At 37.4% G+C, this 24,111-nt stretch overlaps 1 protein-coding gene across 1 annotated transcript in view; it reads right to left on the reverse strand.

Moving 5' to 3' along the window:
• Positions 1–24,111, reverse strand: part of LOC129081132 (uncharacterized) — a 35,902-nt gene that overhangs the window by 5,158 nt on the left and 6,633 nt on the right. The window contains exons 2-6 of the mRNA XM_054586695.1: positions 12,019–12,140; positions 10,015–10,153; positions 7,852–7,973; positions 5,840–5,950; positions 431–537 (exon numbers count right to left, since the gene is read on the reverse strand). Coding sequence (XP_054442670.1) covers positions 431–537; positions 5,840–5,950; positions 7,852–7,973; positions 10,015–10,153; positions 12,019–12,140 — 601 coding nt within the window. The remainder of the gene's footprint in view (positions 1–430; positions 538–5,839; positions 5,951–7,851; positions 7,974–10,014; positions 10,154–12,018; positions 12,141–24,111) is intronic.

The raw sequence follows: 24,111 nt of genomic DNA on the forward strand, positions 1-24,111 counted from the left end.
TTTTTTTAATTTATTTTTAATCTTCACCAGAGGACACTCCTTCATTGCTTTCAGAGAGGACAGGAGAGGGAGACATATGATGAAGAGAAGCATCAATTGATTGTCTCCCGAACATACCCAGACCAGGGATCGTATGTACCTGTACTGGAGCCACAGAATAATCCCGCAACCTAGGCATGTGCCCTGACTGGGAATCGAACCCACAACTCTTCTGCTACAGGTTGATTCTCCAAACAACTGAGGAACACTGTCCAGGGCAACAGTTTGTTTTTATTTTTTGTTTTATAGAGAACACATTTCCTTTTAAATATAACCTCCTCACACTGAGGTCATTTTTTAAAAGTTTAATATGAAAACATTTCTACTTTACCAATCCCTTTTCATACCTTGCTGAATAACAACAGACTCCTTGCTTGAGTAAATAACATACCTGGCCTGTTCTGCCTCATCAAGAAAATATTCGAAGACATTATTCATTATAACAACATCAGCATTTTGCAGAAGGGAATCCTGGGTACAGATGTTTGCATGAAGCACCTGAAGTAGAATGAGTTCACTTAAGACAACAAAGATACCATATCATACAATCACAGAAGAAACATCTACTGGTTCAATAATGTTGTGAAATAATATGTAAAGTTAACCCTTCTTAAGATGGGAGAAAATACAGTATACATAATATTACTGCCTTTGGGAGATCACATCTAATAAAAACCATAAACTTGTGAAAACTTGTTTATTTCTTTCAGATGGAGTTTTTTATATAATCATAAGTATATTCTTTTGACTCCCAGTTTGGACCCTTTCCCACTATATTAGTTCCCTCTTATCCGTGGTTTTGTTTTCTGTGGTTTCAGTTACCTGTGGTCAACCATCGTCTGAAAATATTAAATAGAAAATCCAAGAAATAAATAATTCACATTAAGTTTGAAATTGCAAACTGTTCTGAGCAGCATGATGAAATATCATGCCGTCCCACTCTGTCCTTCCCGGATGTGAATCATCCTTTTGTTCAGCCTATCCACACTGCCTGTGCTCCCTGCGCGTTAGTCACTTCATAGCTATCTAGGTCATCAGAGCGATTGTTGCAGTATTGCAGTGCTTGTGTCCAAGTAACCCTTATTTTACTTAATAATGGCCCCAAAGTGCAACAGTAGTGATGCTAGCAATTCAGATATGCCAAAGAGAAGCCCCAAAGTACTTCCTTTAAATGAAAAGGTGAAAGTTCTAGATGTAATAAGGAAAGAAAAAACATCATATGCTGAGGTTGCTAAGATCTATGGTAAGAACAAATCTTCTATCTGTGAAATATGAAGAAAGAAAAAGAAATTCATGCTAGTTTTGTGTTGCATCTCAAATTGGAAGTTATCACCACAGTGCGTGTTGAATGCTTAGTTACTATGGGAAAGTCATGACATTTGTGGGTGGTAGATACTAACAGAAAACTTGTTCCCATTGACATCAATATGTTGCATCAGAAAGCACTGAGCCTATACAAAGACTTCAGCAAGTGATCCCCTGAAATGAGTGACACCAAATCATTTACTGCAAGTAAGGAATGGTAGAGACTGAAAAACATAAAAATTACTGGAGAGAGAGACCACATTCATATAACTTTTACTATAGTATAATTGTTCTATTTTATTATTAGTTATTGTTAAGTTCTTACTGAACCTAATTTATAAGTTAAATTTTATCATAGGTATGTATATACAGGAAAAAACACAGTATATATAGGGTTTGGTACTATATCTACGGTTTCAGGCATCCATTGAGGGTCTTGGAACATACCCCCTCAGATAAGGGAAGACTGTTTTGCCAGCTGTAAGAGTCATCAAGTTCTGGTTCCTTTATCAGCAAGGTTTGTACACTTAGGTCGTCAGGGTCCTCATAAATAAAATAGAATAAATAATATCTGTTCTGATTCATAGATCAAATGGGACCATAAAAACTACAAAAGTAATTTATAAATTGTAAAATGTTAATACAGTATGTTAATTGGCCTTGCCTGACTCTTCATCTAAAATTCACTGGAAGGTATTATCTGTCCAAAAAAACAAACAGAACAATTTATTTAAAAACTATATACCTCAAAAAATTAACTTAGACCACAATCATCAAGTCTTATAGACTCCAGGAAACATAACAAGAAACATTAATTTTTCACCACAAACGACTTTTACTTTAGAAAGAGAAAAAGTTTATCTACTTTGCATCACACGATTTCTTTCCAAATAAACACTTGGTTTTATCAATATATAATATTCAGAATGTTGTGGGGACTGATTTTAAAATTCATTTTCTCTTTTTTTAAAAATAACAAAAATACTAAAATAATTTCAATTAAGGTGGCCTGGAACCTCTGAAGCATAGTTTTGACATGTTTCTGAACACAGAAAAAATAGTCACTTTAAACTTCTAAATATGTAGCTTAGATATAAAATAGGTATGAAAATTAACCTACTGATATAACATAGCTTTCAAACAATTTTTTCTTTTCCTTTCCCATGTCTGTTCAATCCCCCCAACCCTTACCACACAGGTACGATAAAAAAGGACCAGGTGGAACAATCAGTTATGCCAACTGACAGACATGCTTGCTCTAGAATTCACAGGAAAAACCCAAGGAATGGTCTGGACAAACTGGAATGCCAATAATGCAAGAGGTCACAAGGCAGCCAAAATCAATTTAACCAATTTCTAATGAGTATCTCCTATATACTAGATACTATGTAGGGAGAGATATCATAATGAAGGAGATACAATATCTGCTCTCAAATACATTATAAGCTAGTAATGGGATGAAACAGTTATGCTGATAACTGTATAAGTGCCATCAAAGGAAATGAGGAGGCTATGAATGAAGAAACGTTACTTTTAGCCTGGAGGAAAGGGAAGAAAGAATTTAAGTCGATGGGTCTTCCATGGATATGGCATATGAACGTGTTCTTGTACTGTTCCTGAGCCCCCATTATAATAAGAGGTTTTTAAAATATAAGGGATACTCCAACAAGGATGGAGAGAATGGGAATGGAAATAACATACACAAAATCTATAAGTCAGAAAAAAAAAGGGATGTAATAATGAGTTTAGAGACCTGGGAAAATTGATTTCTGAAATATAGAAAGTTAAGAACCAAATGTGGTTTATAGTACAGAATCTCCAAAAAGCTCATAATTGGTGGTACCAGTTATCTTTCAGTAAAGCAATAAGAAGAAATGCTAAAGATAATTTAATTGAAAGTTTGCCTAAGAAACAGAGAGATTCTCATATACCTTTCTGCTACCCCAACGGAAAAACAGAGGTTTATCCTCTGGAAAGGGTGAAAAAAAAGGTCTCTGGGCCAGGGGACACCAGGCCTAGTTGAAGGAAATGATAATATAATGAAAACAAAGGAATTAAGGAAATATGCTGACAGGATGCTGAGAACCCCACACCTCTCTCTAATTCTTTTCCACTGCCTCTCACTCCCTAGGATGCTGCTTGCCATTCAGTAAGGAGACTGGAGAGGTTTACTCTGGGCAATGAGTCTGTCCCGAGAGGAAAGATCTTAGGATACTTCATCAGATATTCTCCAACTAATTAATTACTCAAACAAGATCACTCAACAGTGAAGACCCCAGTACTCAGAATCCCCATTCCAGTGCTTCAATTAGAACTTCAACTGATGTCACCGCAATAAATTCAACTTAAAAAAAAACTTCAATCAGCATTTTTGTTCCTCACTCTTAAGTATGAACAGACAACAAAGGGTTCCTAGACTTCTGAGGAAAGCCCTGTTTAAAAAAACAAACAAACAAAAAAAAACAACCCCAAACAAGTACAAAAACAAAACAGAAAAGACTGAGCCTTGAAGGCTAGTTGATTTCAACATATTATTTAAAAAAAACCCTAGAATTCCCTTCTGTTATCTTAGGGCCTTTCAAATCCAACATTTGTCTTTAGTTTCACAGAAGGAAGTTTAACTGTTAAGGTTGCCAATAAATGGTATAAAAACAGCTTTCTGCCTTTGGGTTGTTGATGGCTGCAGAAGCCACAAGCCGGGAAAGTATGAGCATGGGTGTGCATCCACATACATTCCTTTGTAAAGCAAGGGGTAAATATCTTTTAAAATGTTAATAAACATTTACTTTATACACCTTAAACATCTTCTTTTAAACATTGCAAAAAAGTATTTGCTTATCCATTTGTAAACTATGATTCTTAAGAAGTCCTAATTTTTAACTCTCATTTCCAATTAAATTGATATTACTATAATGTGATTCTTATTAGGTAAAAGTTGTGTTTTGCTTCAATATATGTGGGATTGTGAGAAAAATCAATGAATATATTATTGGACAATGAATTAGCTTTGACCATTTGCTTCTCTATTTCTAAGATGAGAGACAAAGAAAGAAGGAAGGCTGGAATGAGGAAAAAAGTGAAGAAACTTCCTTCTATATAAAAGGACAAGGTCAGATCCTTAATCTTACTGAAATGTGACTTTCAACATTAGATTGTCCTTAACACTAGATATTGTTAGATACTCAGTATTTCTCGGCATTGACATTAAAAGTGTAGGATCGTTACTGAAATAAGAGTTATTTCATTAACAAAAAACTTCCTTTCCTATTTTGTTAATTTCCCCTTTACATATAGCAGTCATTTTTCAACCAGTGTGCCGCAAGAATTTTTAAAACATGTAATACCTGACTATTTGGTCAGGGGCACAGACTTCTTTTCTCTTAGATTGTTAAATAAAAAACTGACAACAGCCAACACAACAATAGCCAGCTGGTGTGAATGTCCTGACTTGAACCATAAATATGTAAGTCATATAAAAGAGTTGCACCCTATTGGTCATGTCGCATAATAGGATTGTGTCTGATTAGTTAATTCTTGGTACCAGAAATCCTTATGTACAAGCATAGGCATCTGATTCTTATTCTTTATTATTGAATTTATTGGGGTGACATTGGTTAATAAAATTACGTCGGCTTCAGTTGTACAATTCTATAGTACATCGTCTGTATATTGTATTGTGTGTTCACCACCCCAGATCAAGTCTCCTTCCATCACCACTATAGCTCCTATATCATCTACCTCCTCCAGCCCCCTTTCCCTCTCATAATCCCCATACTGCTGTCTGTGAGGCACATGATTTTTAAAAAAGTCACTTCAGAGCAAAAAAAATTATACCTTTTTTTGTCAGATTGGCAAAAAATGTTTTTTGGTGTGCTGCAGAATTTTAGTAATTAGACTATGTGTGCCATGAGATGAAAAAGGTTGAAAAAGAGAAAACTTCTTTTGAAGCCCAACCTAGTTCATTCCCCCATGAACTGTTATTCTGTGGCGTCCACAATTCCTCCTGAGAGCTTAGGAAACAGAGCATAAAGGCTGTGAGCATTACTTAATCTTTTGCTTACTTTCTACAGAGCTCAATTAAATACACTCTAACCAACATCTAGAAAGTAAAAAATGCTGCTACCAATACTATAGCTGATATGAAGAAAATTAAGAAAAAAAATATCTACTTTCTAATAAAATTGGGGAGGAAGAGAAATATGTGAGTGGAATATAATGATAATAATTCATCTTTATAAATGTTTTAAAATATAAGGTCAATTCAAACCTGTTTCTATACAATAGCAACCAAGAATAGATTAAAAAAGATTTTCCATGGCCATGGACAACAGTGTGTTGATTTTTGCAAGGAGAGAGGAATAAGGGGACTAAATGGTAATGGAAAAAAATACAATAAAGATTAAATTAAAAAAAAGATTTTCCAACTATAATGCAGAAAAAATTTGGTTAAATTACGCTATACTATAAACAACAGAACATATATTTAACACAGTACCTTTATTCTGTCAGTGAACTGGTATTTTTCTATGATCATTTCCTGCAACTGGCAAAAGTCTCTGTTCATTTCTACTCCATACAGTTGCAATGCTGAACTGTAAAGGTAACCCTAAAATATGAGAATACATTAGGATACAAATGAATTAACTTTTTTTCTTTAAAGATTTACTTATTTTTAGAGAGGGGAAGGGAAGGAGAAAGAGGAGGAAGAAACATCAATGTGTGGTTGCGTCTCATGAGCCCCACACCCTGGACCAGGCCTGCAACGCAGGCATGTGCCCTGCACTGGGAATCAAACCGGCGGACTCTTTGGTTTGCAGGCCAGAGCTCTGTCCATTAAGCCACACCAGCCAGGGCTGAATTAACTTTTTATTGTGGGTTTATTTCTACTTAAAAGTTAAAAAGTCAAACTTTTAAAAATAGAATTCAATAAAGTAAAAATAAAAATAAATAACATATTGCAGTTTATGTACAACTTAAAACTTTCAGAGCTTAAAGACTTACTGATCAAGAACTTGATTGCAGTTTACTAATTTCCAGTGTTTAAAAGTAATTATATTTTTAAAGATTGATTTCTTACTTTTTCTGATTAACCTGTGCATTTAACAAAATGAGAAAAGTGATCACATATAGATTCTCTATTTAATACCCTATTTCTTTAATTTCTTTGGAAGATGGATCAGGGGAAAGCAAAGCAGGAGTAACCCTGTGGGGGCTATAACTGGAAAATCATGCACTGAGGAAGACCTGGAGGTGTGTTCTGTTTGGCTTAGGGAAGTCAGCCTGCTGTCAAGCAATCTGTCAAAATAACGACCAATTAATTAAAAAGGATAATCAAGAATTGACTATATATTGTTATGTATCTATTTTGGTTTCAATAACAAAACAATGTCTGGGAGAAAAGGTCAAATCACATTCTGAGTATCATTTTATATCAACTAACACCTAAGTGTCAACCAAATTTATATTTATAGCCCATCATGGATTTTAGAGCATGTTTAACAGACCATATGTAGGTATTAAAATTTTTGTTGACTGACTCAGTGACCTAATATGAAGAAAAATAACAATATGTTTAAATTTATTCATGCTGCCACATACCTGCATAACCAATTATATCAATTATATACCTTTTTAACAAATCAAATAAGAGTGGACAAAATATTGTAAAAAAAGATCTCTAATCTTTTCCAAACAAAACCATCAGACAACTGTGTATTTTTCCATTATGGCTATCTTTTCTAATGACAGAGTAAAAGTTTTAACACTGAACAATAAATGAATCATTGAAGAGTTAACTGTTCCTGTTCAGTGCCGGCAATGATGCTGGGAACTGATCGTGCCTGTTTCTGGCATGAGCCTCTCCTGCTGTTGGCCACATGTTTTAACAAGTTTGCTAATGACAACCAGAAACCACATTGCAGTTTTTTGATTAAACTAGTTAAGAACATTAAAAATACTCATGATTTAAATTTTGAAAAAAGCCACATTGAAGTGATACTTCAGAAACAAAGGTCTACAATCAAACTTTGGATCGCAGAAAATTGGAGCAAGATGTGTCCTTGGATGTCATTTAGTTTTCTCACTTAGGGTAGGAACTTGAGGCTCAGAGGTGTTAGGTGCCTTTCTTATAGCCATGCGCAACTTCCTAGGTCAAGTAAAACTGTCAGTTTTTTAAGAGCTCTTATCAAAGCTAGTATACTATTTTAGTATAGTACAAAGAAAACAATCAGAAGGCAGTGGTGGCTAACAAAGCAGCGAAGTGTTATGAGGGTTGCCTGCTTCTGTTTTGTTGATACTCTTTCATCTGTGTCACAGAGACAAACTAATAAAGGAAATCAGAGAGCTGGCTTTTGAAATTATAAATTCAATATACTATTTGAACTTTATTATTGTTACTCCAATAAATAAAACCAAGCTGTCACCTTGGATGGTGGCAGGCAAAACTGTTGCTAGTAGGAGAAGAGAGTATTTTCCAAATGTTGAGTATGTCCACAAGCTGGACTTTACCCCATAAAGGACTGTGCCAAGCCTGGAGCCAACGTCGACCAAGAGCTTTCCAGACAGATCAGGGAGTACATGATGATAAATGAACTTCAATTCCATGAGAGAGAAGGAATGAGAAATAAATCCTGGAGAATTAGAACAGAATGAACATCAATTTTTGCTTGGGCATTAATAATTCCATTCTGCATTTCTTTGTCTTTCACCTATGTTTATAAAGGATAGTTCATATTTTTATTTTCTTCATCAGTGAAAGCACTTCAGCGGTTATTTAGAAAAAATCAATATGATAATTTTTCACTCATTCACTCTGAACTGTATTAGAGAATATGAAGCCTCCGACATTTAAAAGTCCTCTAAGGAACAGCTTACTCAGCTGCTTGTCCCTATCACTGTGCCCCTCATTGCCTTTTGTTCCTATGACCTATTGTTCGTTGGGACTGCTTCCTAGCTCCCTTACCATCTGGCTTTCTCATCTTGCCCCAGAGTCAACCACAGAACTGCCTCATATTGCTGCATAGACTGTAGACTACCAAATGCATGACCATCTCTGGAGTTGCACAATGTGGCAGCCCTGACCAACCTAAAATGTGGTCTGGATTGCAGAAGAGGGGTGGTATTAAAGGAGGTTTAAATACTCCCATAAACTGTTCTTATTTCCTTTAGTTTAATTGCTACAATTTCTAGCCTTCTACTTCATCTTCTCACTCCATTATTTCTGTAATGAAATATCTGGGAGAGCTTGAATCTGTTTTTTTCTGATATGGAGGTAACTCAAAGACTCACTATGTTATGGTCTGCATAACATAATGGCCTGGAAGGAAAGAAACACTGGCCATAACATAACAGAATGTGGCAAAGAAAATGGAAGCAGGCAAGCTAATCAGCTGGAAGAAAACAAAGGGCATGATTAGTCCTCAGAAGTAACAGGCAGGTGGGCTTTGACCACTATAGTCCTGACCTTTAATACCCTCTTTGCCACATTAATGCTCCTGCCCTGGGCTACAGAGTCATCATTAGTAGCTAGACAAACCCCCTGTCCTATAGGAAAGGAAAGTCCCACATGGTGATAGGTTTTTCATATTCATTACAGTTACCTGGGCTGGCATGGGTACTCAGTCACTACTTAGAGCCTGATTTTTATGGGAAAATGCATTCTAATCTTCAAATCTTTATTGTTGAACATAGCTGTTATATAGATTTTAATAAATCAGATCTGATAGTGTTATAATTCACTTTTTGCTTTCCCTCTATTGTTCTTGTCTAAGTTCTTTCCTATTCTGTGACTTCCAATAGAAACCATAAATACTATCTAAAAATAGAATCTTAAAACAGTAAATTGGGGAAGTTTAATCCCCAGTTATAATATAGATACAATATATTTGCATTAGCAACATATTACCAATTTGGTAGTAGTAAACTTTTGAGAATGGTATTGAGCACAAGTTTCCTTACCTGGATGATAGCCCACTCTAAGCAATAAATCTAAGGTAGCAGGGAGATTGAAATAGCATGTCTAAAGCAACAGCCTAAACAATCACATCCAGTTTGGACAAAGAATATATTAACAGAATATAGTAGTAGCATGGAGTCAGTCTAGTTGGCCATTTGGGACACATGTGCTGCATCTGAGGGGGCAGAGATGCAGGAGAATTTCTATCACTAGTGTTGGTTTTCTGTGGTGGCCCGGAGATACTCTACTAGGTCAAGCCATAGCCTGAGTAAACTCTTTCTCAAGATTATCCATCATTGTTCTCTGAGTCCATGTTCATCCAACAATGTCTGATTTATACGAGTATCTGACTTCTCAAGCAGATGTTTTCATAGGGAGAATATTTCAGTCTCCTTGACCATATTTAACTAATATATTTCTCTTGTAAATAAATCAGCATTAAGTCAGTTTCCCTGTACTCCGTGACTTGTGATTAGATTCTGGACCTGAAAAGTCACCTCTGATGAAACTGTTTCTGTGAAAATGGCCTAGTGGCCTAGCTTCCTTAGACAGCATTTCGATTTAGTCCCCACAACTGCAGTAATTGATAATGGCTATGCTATAGGTTGGTCTTGTTTTCAGAAAACATTGAATGACTTTGTCAATAATTTGCATACCCACGACATCTAAGGAAAAGTACACACAAAGTCATCAGGTTTGAATACTTGAGTGCCCACCTAAAGGTGCTGTCTGGTGTGAGCCACACACCATGCAGTAGTTTCTGCTCATTTTTCCTTCCTCACATAATGAATCAATAAAGTCTTCATCATAAAGGAATGCATCAACGTGAACTGTGGGTTCTGGCCGCTGCCGTATCTGGTGGAGAAGAAACACATCAAAAGAGACAAAGTACAAAGAAGTCTCTTTCTATTGCTAAATAAGGCAAAACATCAGTGGTTCATATGCTAAAACCCTGCCAGCAACAAGACACAGAAAGGCAAGCAACTGTGCTCTTAGCTTTTATTTCTAAGACTTTTTTGTTTGTTTGTTTGTTTGTTTGTTCACAGGGATTAGGGGGGACCAAATTACTTTATTTGAAGGAATAGTACAAATGAAAAAAAACGTAAGTGTATAATTTGGTACAACTTTTAGAAAAGGTAAAACTAACTCCCACATGCACACACTGCCCTGGTGACCAGGGAAGTCACCTTGAGAAGCCAGGTTAACACTGAGCTCTCATCACGGTCTCGCTGGCTGTGCTCCGCAGAGTTACTCTGCCATGCCAGATTAGGAGCGTCCACTTTGAGGGATCAGCTGCTTCTTTAATGGATTTCACCTGCTCATTCAGGTAATGCGTCTCAATGAAATCACACAAATGGGGGTCATTTTGTCAGTGGCCAACTTGTTATTTGACCTGTGATGATGCAAAACATGCCTATGACAAATATATCAAATCTTAGTTGAAAGTACTTTGAGACTATCTTGTCCATCCGAAGCAGTTATGTTTTACTAATAAAGAAACTGATACGCAGAGAGATTTCTTCCAAGAAATGACACTAGCTAATAAGGTTATTCTGAGTCCTACATGTTAGAGTCTTACTCATCAAAATACTTAGTAAGTAATCTTTGCCTAGAGGCAAAGTTTTCAATTAATAAAAATATTAGTAAAACTCAGGCTTACTACTAATGGCTCTTTATTAACACTGTGGTACATGATATATTGTATAATAGCAAGTGGCTATAAAGAAAAAAAATGTCTGATTTCTCCTACTTTATCAACTTATCTGCTTGGAAAACTACTAAATTATATCTCCATCTGCACAAAATCTGCATCACGAGTATGCAAAATATATGAACATACACAGGATCAGAAGGAAACAAAGGAAGATAAAAACAGTTTGTCAGGATAGGGAACTGTGGGTCGATACTTAACATGCAATGAATATTTTCCTCATTTTACGTACTGTGGTATATAATGATACTGATTTTATTAATAACATCCAGACTGTATTATAGATATTTCTCTTAGTTTTAAAACTATTAACTCTTCTCCTCCTTTGAGAATCCACTCTGAATGAGTGGATGTTGACAAAGTGTTCACAATGTGCACAGCACTGTTAAAAAGTACAGGATTTAGTTCCTCTGCTCAGGACTTACATGGTGAAAAACCATATGGACGGTTGTTTTCAGGTCAATGGGTGAAAAGATTATTAGTACTAGCTTTGCTTTAGGAAACAATATTTATAGCATATGTATCCCACAGGAGTTGGGATTTGAAGGGACTTCAATGAGGGGATTGCATGGAAAAGAAAAATAAGAACTAATTCTAGGAATAAAGGAATAGGAGAATAAGCAAAAATTGTACAATGCAAAAAGTAGGAGAAAGGAACAAAGAGGTAAATGTCACTATTGATAAAAGCAAGGGAAATGGGACAGGGAAGAGAAAACCAGGACAGTGATGTAGGCAGGACCAGATTATTGTTGGGCCTTGATTTTAGGGAGTGGGGTAAGGTGGCTGAGTGCTTGGCAGACAGGATACCCTCAAAAAAACATTTGCTGAATGAATAGTACTGGGGAGCTAGAGGGTTAGAGACTCAAAAGAATTGGGAACATAGATGAAGCACCAAATGAAAAGCTATTTAAAGCAGAATTCAGCATTATCAGTCTGGAAAGGCTATGGGATTAAGGAAGAACTGGAGAATCCTCAAACAGCACTAAGAGGGTATTAATAAGGTATTTACTTTTTGGAGGGCTAGATGTTCTGAGGAAAGCATGGTTTCTAGAGGTAAGCAATTCCGAAGATCTTCTGCTATGCTTTTCAAAATACTGTCATTATTATCTTGAGTGAGCTCATCAAAATCTCCTGGAACAAAAAGGGAAAGAAATAGCTTTCATGGTTGTAGTCATACCTAGATTAACTGATTACGATGGGCATATTTTCCATCACATGGTATCAATTCATAGCAATTAATAAACCTTCTAGCCAATGAAATATTCAAATTGTAACAAATGTTCCATTAAAAATATTGAGTTTTTCTTTTTTCCAACTACTTGAAAATATAAAACTTGATTATTTGAGCATGTTATAGAAAAACAAAGGCAATTTAAAAATGTAGTAGTTTACTTTTACTCAAGAATAGCACTGCCAGTAGTTTTTAGGGTCTTAAACTCACCAGTAAGTAATCAAATATTCCTTTTCTGACCATATCTTAGAAGTTCAGGAGGCATCACACATGGATTACTGAGACGATAACTTTAATCAGAGAATTCCTGCTTGCAATAAAAGGTACTGAAGACTTCAGATAATAAGCACTAACAGCTGGCACTAGCTGTCATAAACTTTACAACAATCATGCTGTTCTACTGCATTTGAGCAGCAGATAAAATGATCATTAAAGTAGCATATTTCTGATGGCTGTGGCCTACTTTTAAATGATCTGGCAAAACAGGGAAGGTGGAAGTGTGTAAGCAATAAAGATGAGACAGTAAAGATCAATAATTGGTGACTCTAGATGAGGGTATAAAAGTGGAGTTCACTGTTCTGTTGTTTCAATTCTTCTGTTTAATTTTTTAAATTGTCTAAAAAATGTACTATTTCTAAGCAGTTCACATATAATTTTAAATAGAATGTAACTTATCTGGAAGTAAAATACTCAAAGTTACTGTCTAGGATGCCAAATGTAGGCTAGAAAGGGCTACTAATGAAAATATTTTATTTTTCTCTTAAAAAAGTCTTATATTGAATTCTTGCTAGAATAAAGGGACCCCAAAGGGACTGTGTCTTTCTTACTGTTTTAAAATAGCTGTACAAGGAAAACATGAAAATCCTGAAGGAAACGTCATCTATCTCCACATCTCCTGTCTCCTGAATCTTTGGTTTTTTAAAGTAAGCTCATGATTTCCTTCTTAAACATAAAATAATTCTTGTGTTGGTTCAGAATGTTAGTTTCATGTCACAAATAACAGTTAAAATTTGAATAATATTTCATAGTTTACAAAGTTTGTTCATGTAGAAACTAGGTTATTTAACTTTTATAACATCCGTGTGAGGAAAACAAAGCAAGATTACATTCCTTGATTTACAGCTGAGATAACTGAGTCTTCTAAAATTAAAACAATTGTGAAAAGTTACAAAGCAGGCCAACAGCAGCACAAGGAAATAAATCTAGGTTTTCTGCCTCTAAATAAAGGTGCTTTCACTATACCACTCTGTATCCCTGCATACAAAGGTTCTTTCTCTGCATAATTTCCCTTTGAGCAACAGTAGTTAATAAGAAGATACATTACTTGGCTCTCTGAACTGAGGTGGGAAGCAAGGTCTTTTAGCTCTTGTTTCTTTCCTCACCCATCTAGTATAATCTAAGCTGGTGCTTCAAAGTATTTTTAGAAGGAGGCTGAATATAAATTCTAGAAAAACAAAAATACTATTAGATTCATTCCAAATTGTTTTCGGCGGAATTTAAATAGCATCTGTGATGCATTTAAAAAACAGAAAACAAAACTGGGCCTTTCATTGTATTCTTAAAATATAATTAAATTTTCTCAAGGTGCTAATTAATAACCAACATCTGCTTAGCTTCCCTCCAATGACAAAACACTGGAACCTTCTATGACTCACATTTAATTCTAATAATATCACTCACACCAGTGATCTTTAGCAAGTTCTCTCAATTTGTAAATAGTATAACTAAAGAGGCCAATAAAAATCTCATTATGTTAAACTAACATATTTCAAAGCCCAACAACTCCTTTGGACTTAATTCTGTAACATAAACAACCATGTTTATAAAACACAGTTTTCACGTAGGTCTGCCTTATGAAACAAGAGTCTTAGACACTGGAAAGGGACATATTACTAAATGGCAGCATGCATCTATTCATCTCTGGTAAGACAGTTCCCCAGTGTTTGCTTGAACACTTTCAGGGACAGCATTCTTCCTCATGCCGAGCCAGAATCTACCTCTGTACACCATTAACTCATTTTTCCAATTTCAGCCTGAGAGAAAACATCACCTTTAATGTTATACATTGATTAAAAGAGCCCTTACAGCATGCTAGATTTTGAGCAGAGCTTTTCAAATCCTGTAAAACACCTAAGAATCTTATAGGTGATACTATTATCATTTCTTTTTTGTTAAAAAAGAATCTGAGGTCAGAGGTTAAGGTACTTGCCTCAGGTCATATTGGAAAAAAAATTGTAGAGCTGGGATCGAAAGCAGGTCCAACTCTAAACTCTTCAATTACTATACCATACAGCCTCTCTAAAATGGCAAAGGCGGCGGCTGGCTGGTAACAGTTCTCCTACCATGGCCTTAGTCTTCTCTTCTCCCTAGCTCTGATCATGATTCTTCCTATGATGTGACAGCCATAGCCTTTGTCATCCGGTTGCTGTCTTCTGGACTTGTTCAACAGCCTATATATTTATTTATAAAAATTTTATTTATTTACTTTTGAGAAAGGAAAAGGGAAGGAGAAAGGGAGAGAAACATCAGCGTGAGAGAAAAACATTGATCGGTTGTTCTCGCACACCCCCAACGGAGGTATCAGCCCTCAATCCAGGCATGTGTTTTGACAAGAATGCAACCGGCGACCTTTCCATCTGTGAGATAACACCTAACCCACTGAGCCACACCAGTCAAGGCTCAACAGTCCCTTTTAACATGGCCCTGGAACCAAACACAATGTGGTCATCTAGTTCTCTAATCCATGACTACCTTAGTTTATTATCCTCTACCACTTTGTAATATCTAGGACCCTGATGGCTACTGCAACTGGGTTATTAATATATTTGGAAGTGGTGGTGGTAAACAGTAATATATGAAGCTCAAGGGAGCTGGAAAAATGAAAAATAAAAATGGGTGCAAATTCTGAACCGTAACAGTGGACTTAGAGCAGTCTCCATATATGTTTATTTGGGAGTCAATCCCACAATTAATATGAGCATCACCAGTCAAGATGATACCATAAAATTGTGTATTATTGAGTCATTTAAAGGGGTAATATTAAATGAAGACGGCATTTGTTTTACCTTAAAACGAAGGATATCAAGTGAAAATGATAATCAGCACGTCTTACCCTGGAAAACGAACTCTGATTCAGTTGCATTGAACGGTAAAAAGAGATTTCTTCACGTGTATTCCATCATGTGTATATTTATTTAACCTTTTTTTCCCACTACTACATTTTTATTTATAATTATGAAAAATTGGGAACACTGCAACTAGCAATTCGGCATACATTTTCTCTGTTTCTGAATTTTTTTACTATAAACTCTTATAACTATTACATTTAAACCTTTAAAGGCTTTTGCTACATATGAGGGGGACCCCCCCCCAAAAATCGGAATTATCTTCTGGAGGGCAGGCCCCTTGTTGTATAGGTTTCCCCTGCTAGGTGAGTGTTCTAGGAACCCATCTGTATCTGTATCAGTGTACCAGCTGGCGGTGTTGTGAGAGGCTGTGTTGGGTTTCAGTGAATTTTTTTTTGAAGACTCTTTCAACTCACTTGCCCATCTCACAATGGGTGATTTACAAGTGCACTTGCCCACACCGTGTTGGATGTTCAGCAGTTTTTGACCAAAACCCAGCATGATCCCATGCCCCTCCCCTCCGTATTCACCCAATCTCACCCTGAGCAACTTTTGTTTTCCTGGATGAAAATAAGTCCTTAAAGGGAAATGTTTTGCCAATGTAGAAGAGATGAAACAAAAAATAGTAGAAGCACTAAAAGGTATCAAATTGATGAATTCAAAAACTGTTTTGAGCAGTGGAAAAAACATCTCGATAGGTGTGTTGCATCAAATAGAGATTATTCTGAGGGTGACTAGAGTTTAAACATGTGAAAATAAGTTCACAATTTTTTATAAGTAAATTCCATTTTGGGGGTTCCTCCTCACATTGTCAAATTTCTTTCCTGAAAGATTACACCAATTTAACAGAAAAGAATAAGAATATATGTCTCATTAAACCCTTACAGAATTGAATATTACCATAAAAACAAACTTAGTTGTTTTAATTTGCATTTCTTTAATTACTAGTGGGGCTGAACATCTTTTAACATGTATAATAGTTATTTCAGAATGTGTGGTAACAGTATGTTGGCTGGAAAAAGATTAAAGAAAGACGTTAATCATCTTAATTGCCTAAGGACAGTAAAGTTTTTCTCAAATTATACATGTAGGCGGGAAGAGAGTAGAGAAAGAAGAGCTTCTCTAAAGGGTAATATTAATTCTTTAAAATTTTTCTACTTATATTTAATTAAATATTTGGGGAAAGAGAAGTAACCAAAGTTGTCTAGAAATCAAAACCCACTTTTTCTATCTAGTCAGGTATTAAGTCCCCCATTTTTTCTTTTGAATCCTACTTCCTCTTTTTCCCCACTGCAACTACCTCACAGCCACGGTCATTACCTCACACCTAGAATACCACTACAAACTCATAACTAGCTCCTTAACATCAATTTCTCCTCATTATAAAATACCTTACATACATATTTTAAAATAATCTTGCTTAAACCTCACTTTCATGTCACTCTCCCGCCTCACGATTTTTAGATGATTTTCTATTATTCAATGCATCAAGTATCACTCTAGCCTTTAAGGCCCTCTATATCACCACAGTCTAACTATTCTATTTTCTATTCTCATTACTCCCTAATCCAATTTTTCCTCAAGACAGGCAAATCTCCTCAGTTGTTTTCCATATTTATTCGTGTTAATACTCTTCCTTTCAATTGTATGATGTTGCTTTCTGCAATAAGGGCCAGCCCAAGTCATCTTCATGAAGCCTTACCCTAACCCATATCCTTATCTCTAATGACTTACAATGCATAATTAAACACTAGGTTATATATCACCTAGTATTCAAATATATTGTATATTACTATGAATACTCTATACAAATTTTAAAAAATTTTTGACATGACTTCTGGTTCCAGATGTGATGGCAACTTTCTTCACTTTCCCCTGCTCCTCCCCTCTAAATACGACTAAATACTCTGGAAATAATTCAATAGGCAACCATAAATGACTCCAAAAGCTAGAGAGAAGAATATGAACTATCTAGGGTCCTCAGGACTTAAGGAAGGTCATTGCAGTGAGTTCCCTGGGTTTTCTTTTTATTTTCCATATAGCCTGCACAGAGAGGCCTGCGTCCCAGAACCACCAACAGGCAAAGCCAAAAAGGGAACAAAGAAAAGCCTGCTTTCTCTCAACAAAGGCCGATAAATGAGAACAAGAGACCTACTGAGGAGCCCTATACCCTGTGCCACAACTCTGGGTAGTGGCACACTATCTGGCACAATCAGGGGCGCCTACTGTCTCCAGACCCTCCTCCCAATGGCATAAAGAGACCTAGGCTTGGCAGCTCCCAGCCTTCTGCCCAGTGGCAGAGAGCAGACCAGCCCCTGTATTGTTTGTTTTCATACTCGCACCAGTAGAATGCAGCTCAGTGACATGAGAGATTCAGGAAACTGTTTTTCCTCGTGCAGGCGACTCCAGCATAGATTGAGCAGAAACCCCAGCAGTGCCAAAGAACAAAGCAGAACTTAAGAGCACTGCAAGGTCACTGAAAAAATAAATTGTTTTTGGAGCTACAGCCCAACAAAGTAGGCCAGTACCACCAAGTGGTTGAACCTAAGCAGGGAAACTGCCTATTAACATAGAACAATTGATAAGATAAAGAGTTTTGGCAGCCCTGGCTGGTGTGGCTCAGTGGACTGAATGCTGGCCTGTGAATCAAAGTGTCTCCAGTTCGATTCCCAGTCAGGGCACACGCCTGAGTTGCGGGTCAGGTCCCCAGTGTGGAGGCACACCAAAGGCAACCACACATAGATGTTTCTCCCCCTCTCTTTCTCCCTCCCTTCTCGTCTCTCTAAAAATAAATACATCTTTTTTTTAAAAAGTCTTTGCATGATATGCAAAATACCTAGGATACAGTTGGAAATCACTTATCAGACCAAGAACAGGAAAAAAATTATAATTTCAATCTGGCAATCCAGATGCTAATATTTAAATGAGCCAGAATTTGGATTATCAGACAAGGATTTTAAAGCAACCATCATAAACATGCCTCAATAAGCAATTAGCAATTATAAATTTTCTGTAACAAGTGAAAAGAGAAAATCTCAGCAAAGAAATAGAAGATATAAAAAAGACTAAAATGGAAAGAACAGAATTGAAAAACATAATCAATATTTTAAAAAAACTTGCTGGATGTGTTCAATAGCAGAGATGACAGAGGGCAGAATTAATGAACTCTGAGGACAGATCAACAAAATTTACCTCATGTGAAAAACAGTAAGAAAATAAACTTAAAAAAATATATATAACTGAACAGAGCCTCAGGGATCTGTGGGACAATAACAAAAAAACCTAACTTTACTATAAGTGTTCCAGAAGTAAAAAAAAAACCAAAACAATCCATCGCTCAGAACTGTCAGAAATCAAGTTGAATGGAAGTCCCACAACTATGGAATTAAAGAAACAACATCCATTCAGACTCGTAGGAGGGGTGCAGATGCAGAATGGGGTGGTCCCACGCCCATGTGTGGCAGGTAAAAATTCAGGGGGCATACTTTGGGAGCGAGGAGTCCCAGCCCCACACCAGGTCCCACAGCCCAGGGTTCCTGGGCCAGGAAGAGAAGTCCCCATAACTTCCGGCTCCAGAAACCAACAGGGATTGAGTTGGTGGAAGAAACTTCTGGAGTCCCAAGTAGTTACCCTGAAAGAACCCAGACACAGACTTACTCAGGTTCAGCCCCTCTGGGCTCCAGCACCACGGTACCAGCTTGAAAGGCACCGCTGGCATTCAGGGAGGAACTGAAATGTCTGGCATCAAGGTTAGACCTGGTGGACAGCTTTCTCTCAGACATAAAGGCAGGCAGAGGCTATTGTCCTTTGCTGAGCCCTCCCCCAACAGAGCCATACAGCCAGGAGGAGGGTGCCATGTCTGAGACTCCATCATCCTGGCTAACACTGTTTGCCCTGCCTCAAAGATACCCAGAGCTTCCAGTCCACCCAACTTATGGCCCCACACAAGCTGCTTTCCCACATGAATGGGTGGTCTTGGCTCATACTTCACAACTTCCTAAATCCTATCAAAAAATCAATGGCTGGCCTTAGCAAGCGACTAGTCCTCAATTTCTTGCTAAGTGATCCAGGCCTGACACCCGCAGCAGCCAGCCTAGATTCACAGCTTGGCTTCAACTGGGAATTTCCAAGCCCAGCACAAGTACCAGCCATCTCAGATTGCTTTATACCTCATGCAGGGTAGCCTCTGCAGAACACAGGTGGTAGCTGACTTTGGCCTGCACTACCCGGGAAACCTTAGAGCCTGCACACCTAGTGGCAAGCTACAAACCACGTCAGAGCACCACACCCGGCGCTTGCACAGCTGATCTGCCATGGAGGGTGGAGTTTGCTGGTAGTGGTAACAGCCAGACCTTGCAGATGACTGGCCTGGCTAAATCCCTCACATTAACCTGCCAACAGCAATCAAGGATCGGCTACAAGGGGAGAGTGTACCCAGCTCACATGAAGGGTGCACCTCAAGTACCCAGCTTGGGTGATAGAGGAGACTGTGCTACTGAACCACCCAGGACACCTACTACATTAAACCATTATACCAAAACACGGATTCAAAGCAGCTCTACCTAATACATAGAAACAAAAACAGGGAGGCTGCCAAATCAGGAGACAAAGAAACACGGCTCAAAAGAAAGGACAGATCAAAATTACAGAAAAAGAACTAAACAGAATGGAGACAAGCAATCTATCAGCTGCAGAATTCAAAACATTGCTTATAAGGATGCTCAAAGACTTCAACAGCATAAAAAAGGTCCAGTCAGAAACAAAGGGTACACTAAATGAAATAAAGAACAAATTACAGGGAAACAATCATAGAGTGGATAAAGCCAAGAATCAAATCAACAATTTGAAACATAAGGAACCAAAAAACCACCAATGAGAACAAGGGAAAGAAAAAGGAATCCAAAAAGAGTGATGATAGTATAAGCAGCCTCTAGAACTTCAAACATTCCAACATTTGCTTTGCAGGGGTGCCAGAAGAAGAAGAGAAAGGGCAAGAAATTGGAAATCTGTTTGAAAAAATAATGAAAGAAAAGTTCCCTAATTTGGTGAAGGAAACAGACATACAAGTCCAGGATGCACAAAGTCCCAAACAAGATGGATGCAAAGAGGCCCACTCCAAGACACATCGTAATTAAAGTGGCAAAGGTGAAAGAGAGAGAGACTCTTAAAGCAGCAAGAGGAAAGCAGTTAGTTACCTACAGGGAAGTTCCCGTAAGACTGTCAGTTGATTTCACAAAGAAACTTTGTAGACTAGAAGGGAATGGCAAGAAATATTCAATCATAAAGAGCAGAGACCTACAGCCAACACTGTTTTACTAAGCAAAGATATCATTTAGAATCCAAGGGCAGGTAAAGAGCTTCCTAGACAAGAACTAAATGAGTTCATCATCACCAAACCACTATTGTATACAATGTTAAAGACTTATTTAAGAAAAAGATGAAAATTATGAATAATAAAATGGAAAAAATACATATCTATCAACAATTGAATCTGAAAAACAAACTAAGTAAACAAGAACAGAGACAGAATCATGGATACAGAAAGGATTTTGATGGTTGCCAAGTGGGAGGGTATGTAGGAGAATGGATGAAGAGGTGAGTGGATTAAGAAGTACAAATAGGTAGTTACAGAATAGCCATGGGGATGTAAAGTACAGTATAAAATACGGAGTAGCCAAAGAACTTATGCAAATGATTCATGGACATGAACAATGGTATGGGGATTGCCTGAGGGAGTGTAGGGTGCTGGGTGGAGGGGAGCAAAGGGGGAAATTTAGGACAACTGTAATAGCAGAATTAATAAAACATAATTAAAAAAAAGAATTACGAGGCAGAAAATCAGAACCAAGATCTAATAGATATTTATACTGCGTTGGCTAGAAAGTTTGTTTGTTTTTTTTTTTCCATATGATGGCTCTAGTACCACTGAGTTGTCTTTTATTTCATTAAAAAATTTTGGTTTTTTGGTGTATGGGACAATGCTCCAACCGACTGGGCCACCCAGCGAGGGCCAATTAACACACTTTTAAATAATTATAGCTACAGAAATCAAGGCAGTATGGTACTGGTCAGGGAGAGACATAAATCAATGGAAGAGAATAGAGGACCCAGGAATAGAACCACACAAAATGTCCAGCAAATTTTCAAAGCCAAAATGGAATTCAGGGCCAAGATGGAGGTGTAGGTGGGTATGTTTTGTTTCCTTGCACAACCAAAAGAAGGACAACAACCAATTTAAAAACAACCAGAATAGCCAGAACATCAAACTGAATGGGAGTCCGAAAACCAAGGAGTTAAAGAAGAAACACTCAAACAGACTGGTAGAAGGGGTGGAGACAGGTAGCCAGGGCAAAGAAGACATGAGGCAAGGAGGCAGCTGGCAGACCAGGTGGTCCCACATTTGCATGCAGTAAACTGGGAGGAACAGTAGGGGAGCAAAACACACCGGCAACCCAGGGTTCCAGCACAGGGAAATGGAGCCTCAAAATCTCTGGCTGTAAAAACCTGTGGGTGCTGTGGTGGTAGCAGAAATTCCCAGTCTCACAGGAAAGTCTGTTGAAGGGACCCAGAGGGTCCTGGAATGTACATAAGCTACCCACCCAGAAATCAGCACCAGAAGGGAGCATTCGCTTCATTTGTAGACAGCTGGGGAAGTGACTGAAAACGGTGAGAACCAAGCAAGCAGTACTGTTCCGTCTCTGACCGACGCCCCCCCCTCCCTCCGCCACAGCACCAAATTGCAGCGACATGGGCTGACCCGCCCTGGCAAATACCTGTCTCTGCCCCTTAGAATGTAACAGGTACACTCAAACAAAGAAATATGGCCCAAATGAAAGAACAGATCAAAACTCCAGAAGAAGAACTAAGCTATGAGAAGAGAGCAAACATATAAGATGTAGAGTTCAAAATACTGGTAACCAGGATGCTCAGAGAAATGATTGAGTACTGACACAAAATGAAGGAAGAAATGAGGTCTATACGAAGTGTAATAAAGAAAAACACACAGGAAACCAGCAGTGAAGGGAAGGAAACTAGGACTCAAATCAACGATTTGGAACAGAAGGAAAAAATGAACATTGAACTAGAACAGAATGAAGAAACAAGAATTCAAAAAAATGAGGAAATGCTTAGTAACCTCTGGGACAACTATACATGTTCCAACATCTGAATCCTAAGGGTGCCAGAAGGTGAAGAGGAAGAGCAAGAAATTGAAAACATATTTGAAAAAATAATTAAGGAAAACTTCCCCAATGTGAAGAAGGAAATAGACATAAAAATCCAGGAAGCTCAGAGAGCACCAAAGTTGGATCCAAAGAGGAACAAACCAAGACACATCATAATTAAATTACCCATGATTAAAGATAAGGAGAGAATCTAAATAAGGAGCAAAAGAAAAGGAGACAGTTACCTACAAAGGAGCTCCCATAAGACTATCAGCTGATTTCTCAAAGAAACCTTACAAGCAAGACGTGGTTGGAAAGAAGTATTCAAAGTCATGAAGGGCAAGGACCTACACACAAGATTACTCTATCCAGCAAAACTATCATTTAAAATGGAAGGGCAGATAAAGTGCTTCCCAGATAAGGTCAAGTTAAAGGAGTTCATCATCACCAAGCCCTTATTATATGAAATGTTAAAGGGACCTACCTAAGAAAAAGAGGAAGATCACAAGTATGAACAGTGAAATGACAACAAACTCACAACTATCAACAATTGAACCTAAAAAACAAAAAATAAGGAAACAACTAGAAACAGATCAGATTCACAGAAATGGAGATTACATGGAGAGTTAAAAGCGGGGAGGGGGAGGGATGAGAATGGGGGAAAAGATACAGGGAATGAGAAGCATAATTGATTGGTACAAAATAGACAGGGGGAGGTTAAGAATTACATAGGAAATGGAGAAGCCAAAGAACTTATCTGTACGACCCATGGACATGAACTAAGTGGGGAGGAGTGCTGGAGGGAGCTGTGGTGCAGGGTGGTGGGGGGTAAAGGGGAGGAAAAACATCCTGGGACAACTGTATAGCATAATCAATAAAATACAGTTTTTTAAAAAAGGCAATTCAATGGAGAAAGGATAGCCTTTTTAGCAAGCTGGAGCAAATGGATATCTGAAAGGGAAAAAAATAAACTTCAACTAAATTCCATACTTTGTACAAAAATTAACTGAACAAAAATTAAATGTAAAATACAAAACCATCATTTTTTTAGAAAGTCAGTCCCAGGACCTGAAACTTCTATGGTGTCACAAAATTTTTAAGTAAAGAGAAAAAAAAAAGTAGGAGAAAACGCCTCAGGATCTAGGGCTAAACAAGAGTTCCTAAACTTGTCATCGAATAAGAAAAAATAAATTGGACTGTGTCAAAAATGAAAAACTTTCACTTTGCAAAGACTGTTAAGAAGATGAAAAGAGAAAATAGACTGGGAGAAAATATTTGTAACTCACATATCTGACAAAGGCCTTATATGCAGAATTATATAAAGAACTCCCAACATAACAATATAAAAATACAGTAAGAAAACGGGCAAAAGCCATGAACAAACATTTTGTCAAAGAGGACATACATGGTGCAACCACTATGGAAAACAGTACGGAGTTACCTCAAGAAATTAAAAATACAACTGCCTTATAACCCAGTGATTCCACTTATGGGAATTTATCCAAAGAAACTAGAAACCCTAATTAGAAAGAATATACTTACTCCTATGGTTACTGCAGCATTATATACAATAGCCAAGATTT

This window comes from Pteronotus mesoamericanus, unplaced genomic scaffold, assembly GCF_021234165.1.
Source record: "Pteronotus mesoamericanus isolate MK-2021 breed Mesoamerican mustached bat unplaced genomic scaffold, CSHL_Meso_final contig_100, whole genome shotgun sequence".
Lineage (NCBI taxonomy): Eukaryota > Metazoa > Chordata > Mammalia > Chiroptera > Mormoopidae > Pteronotus > Pteronotus mesoamericanus.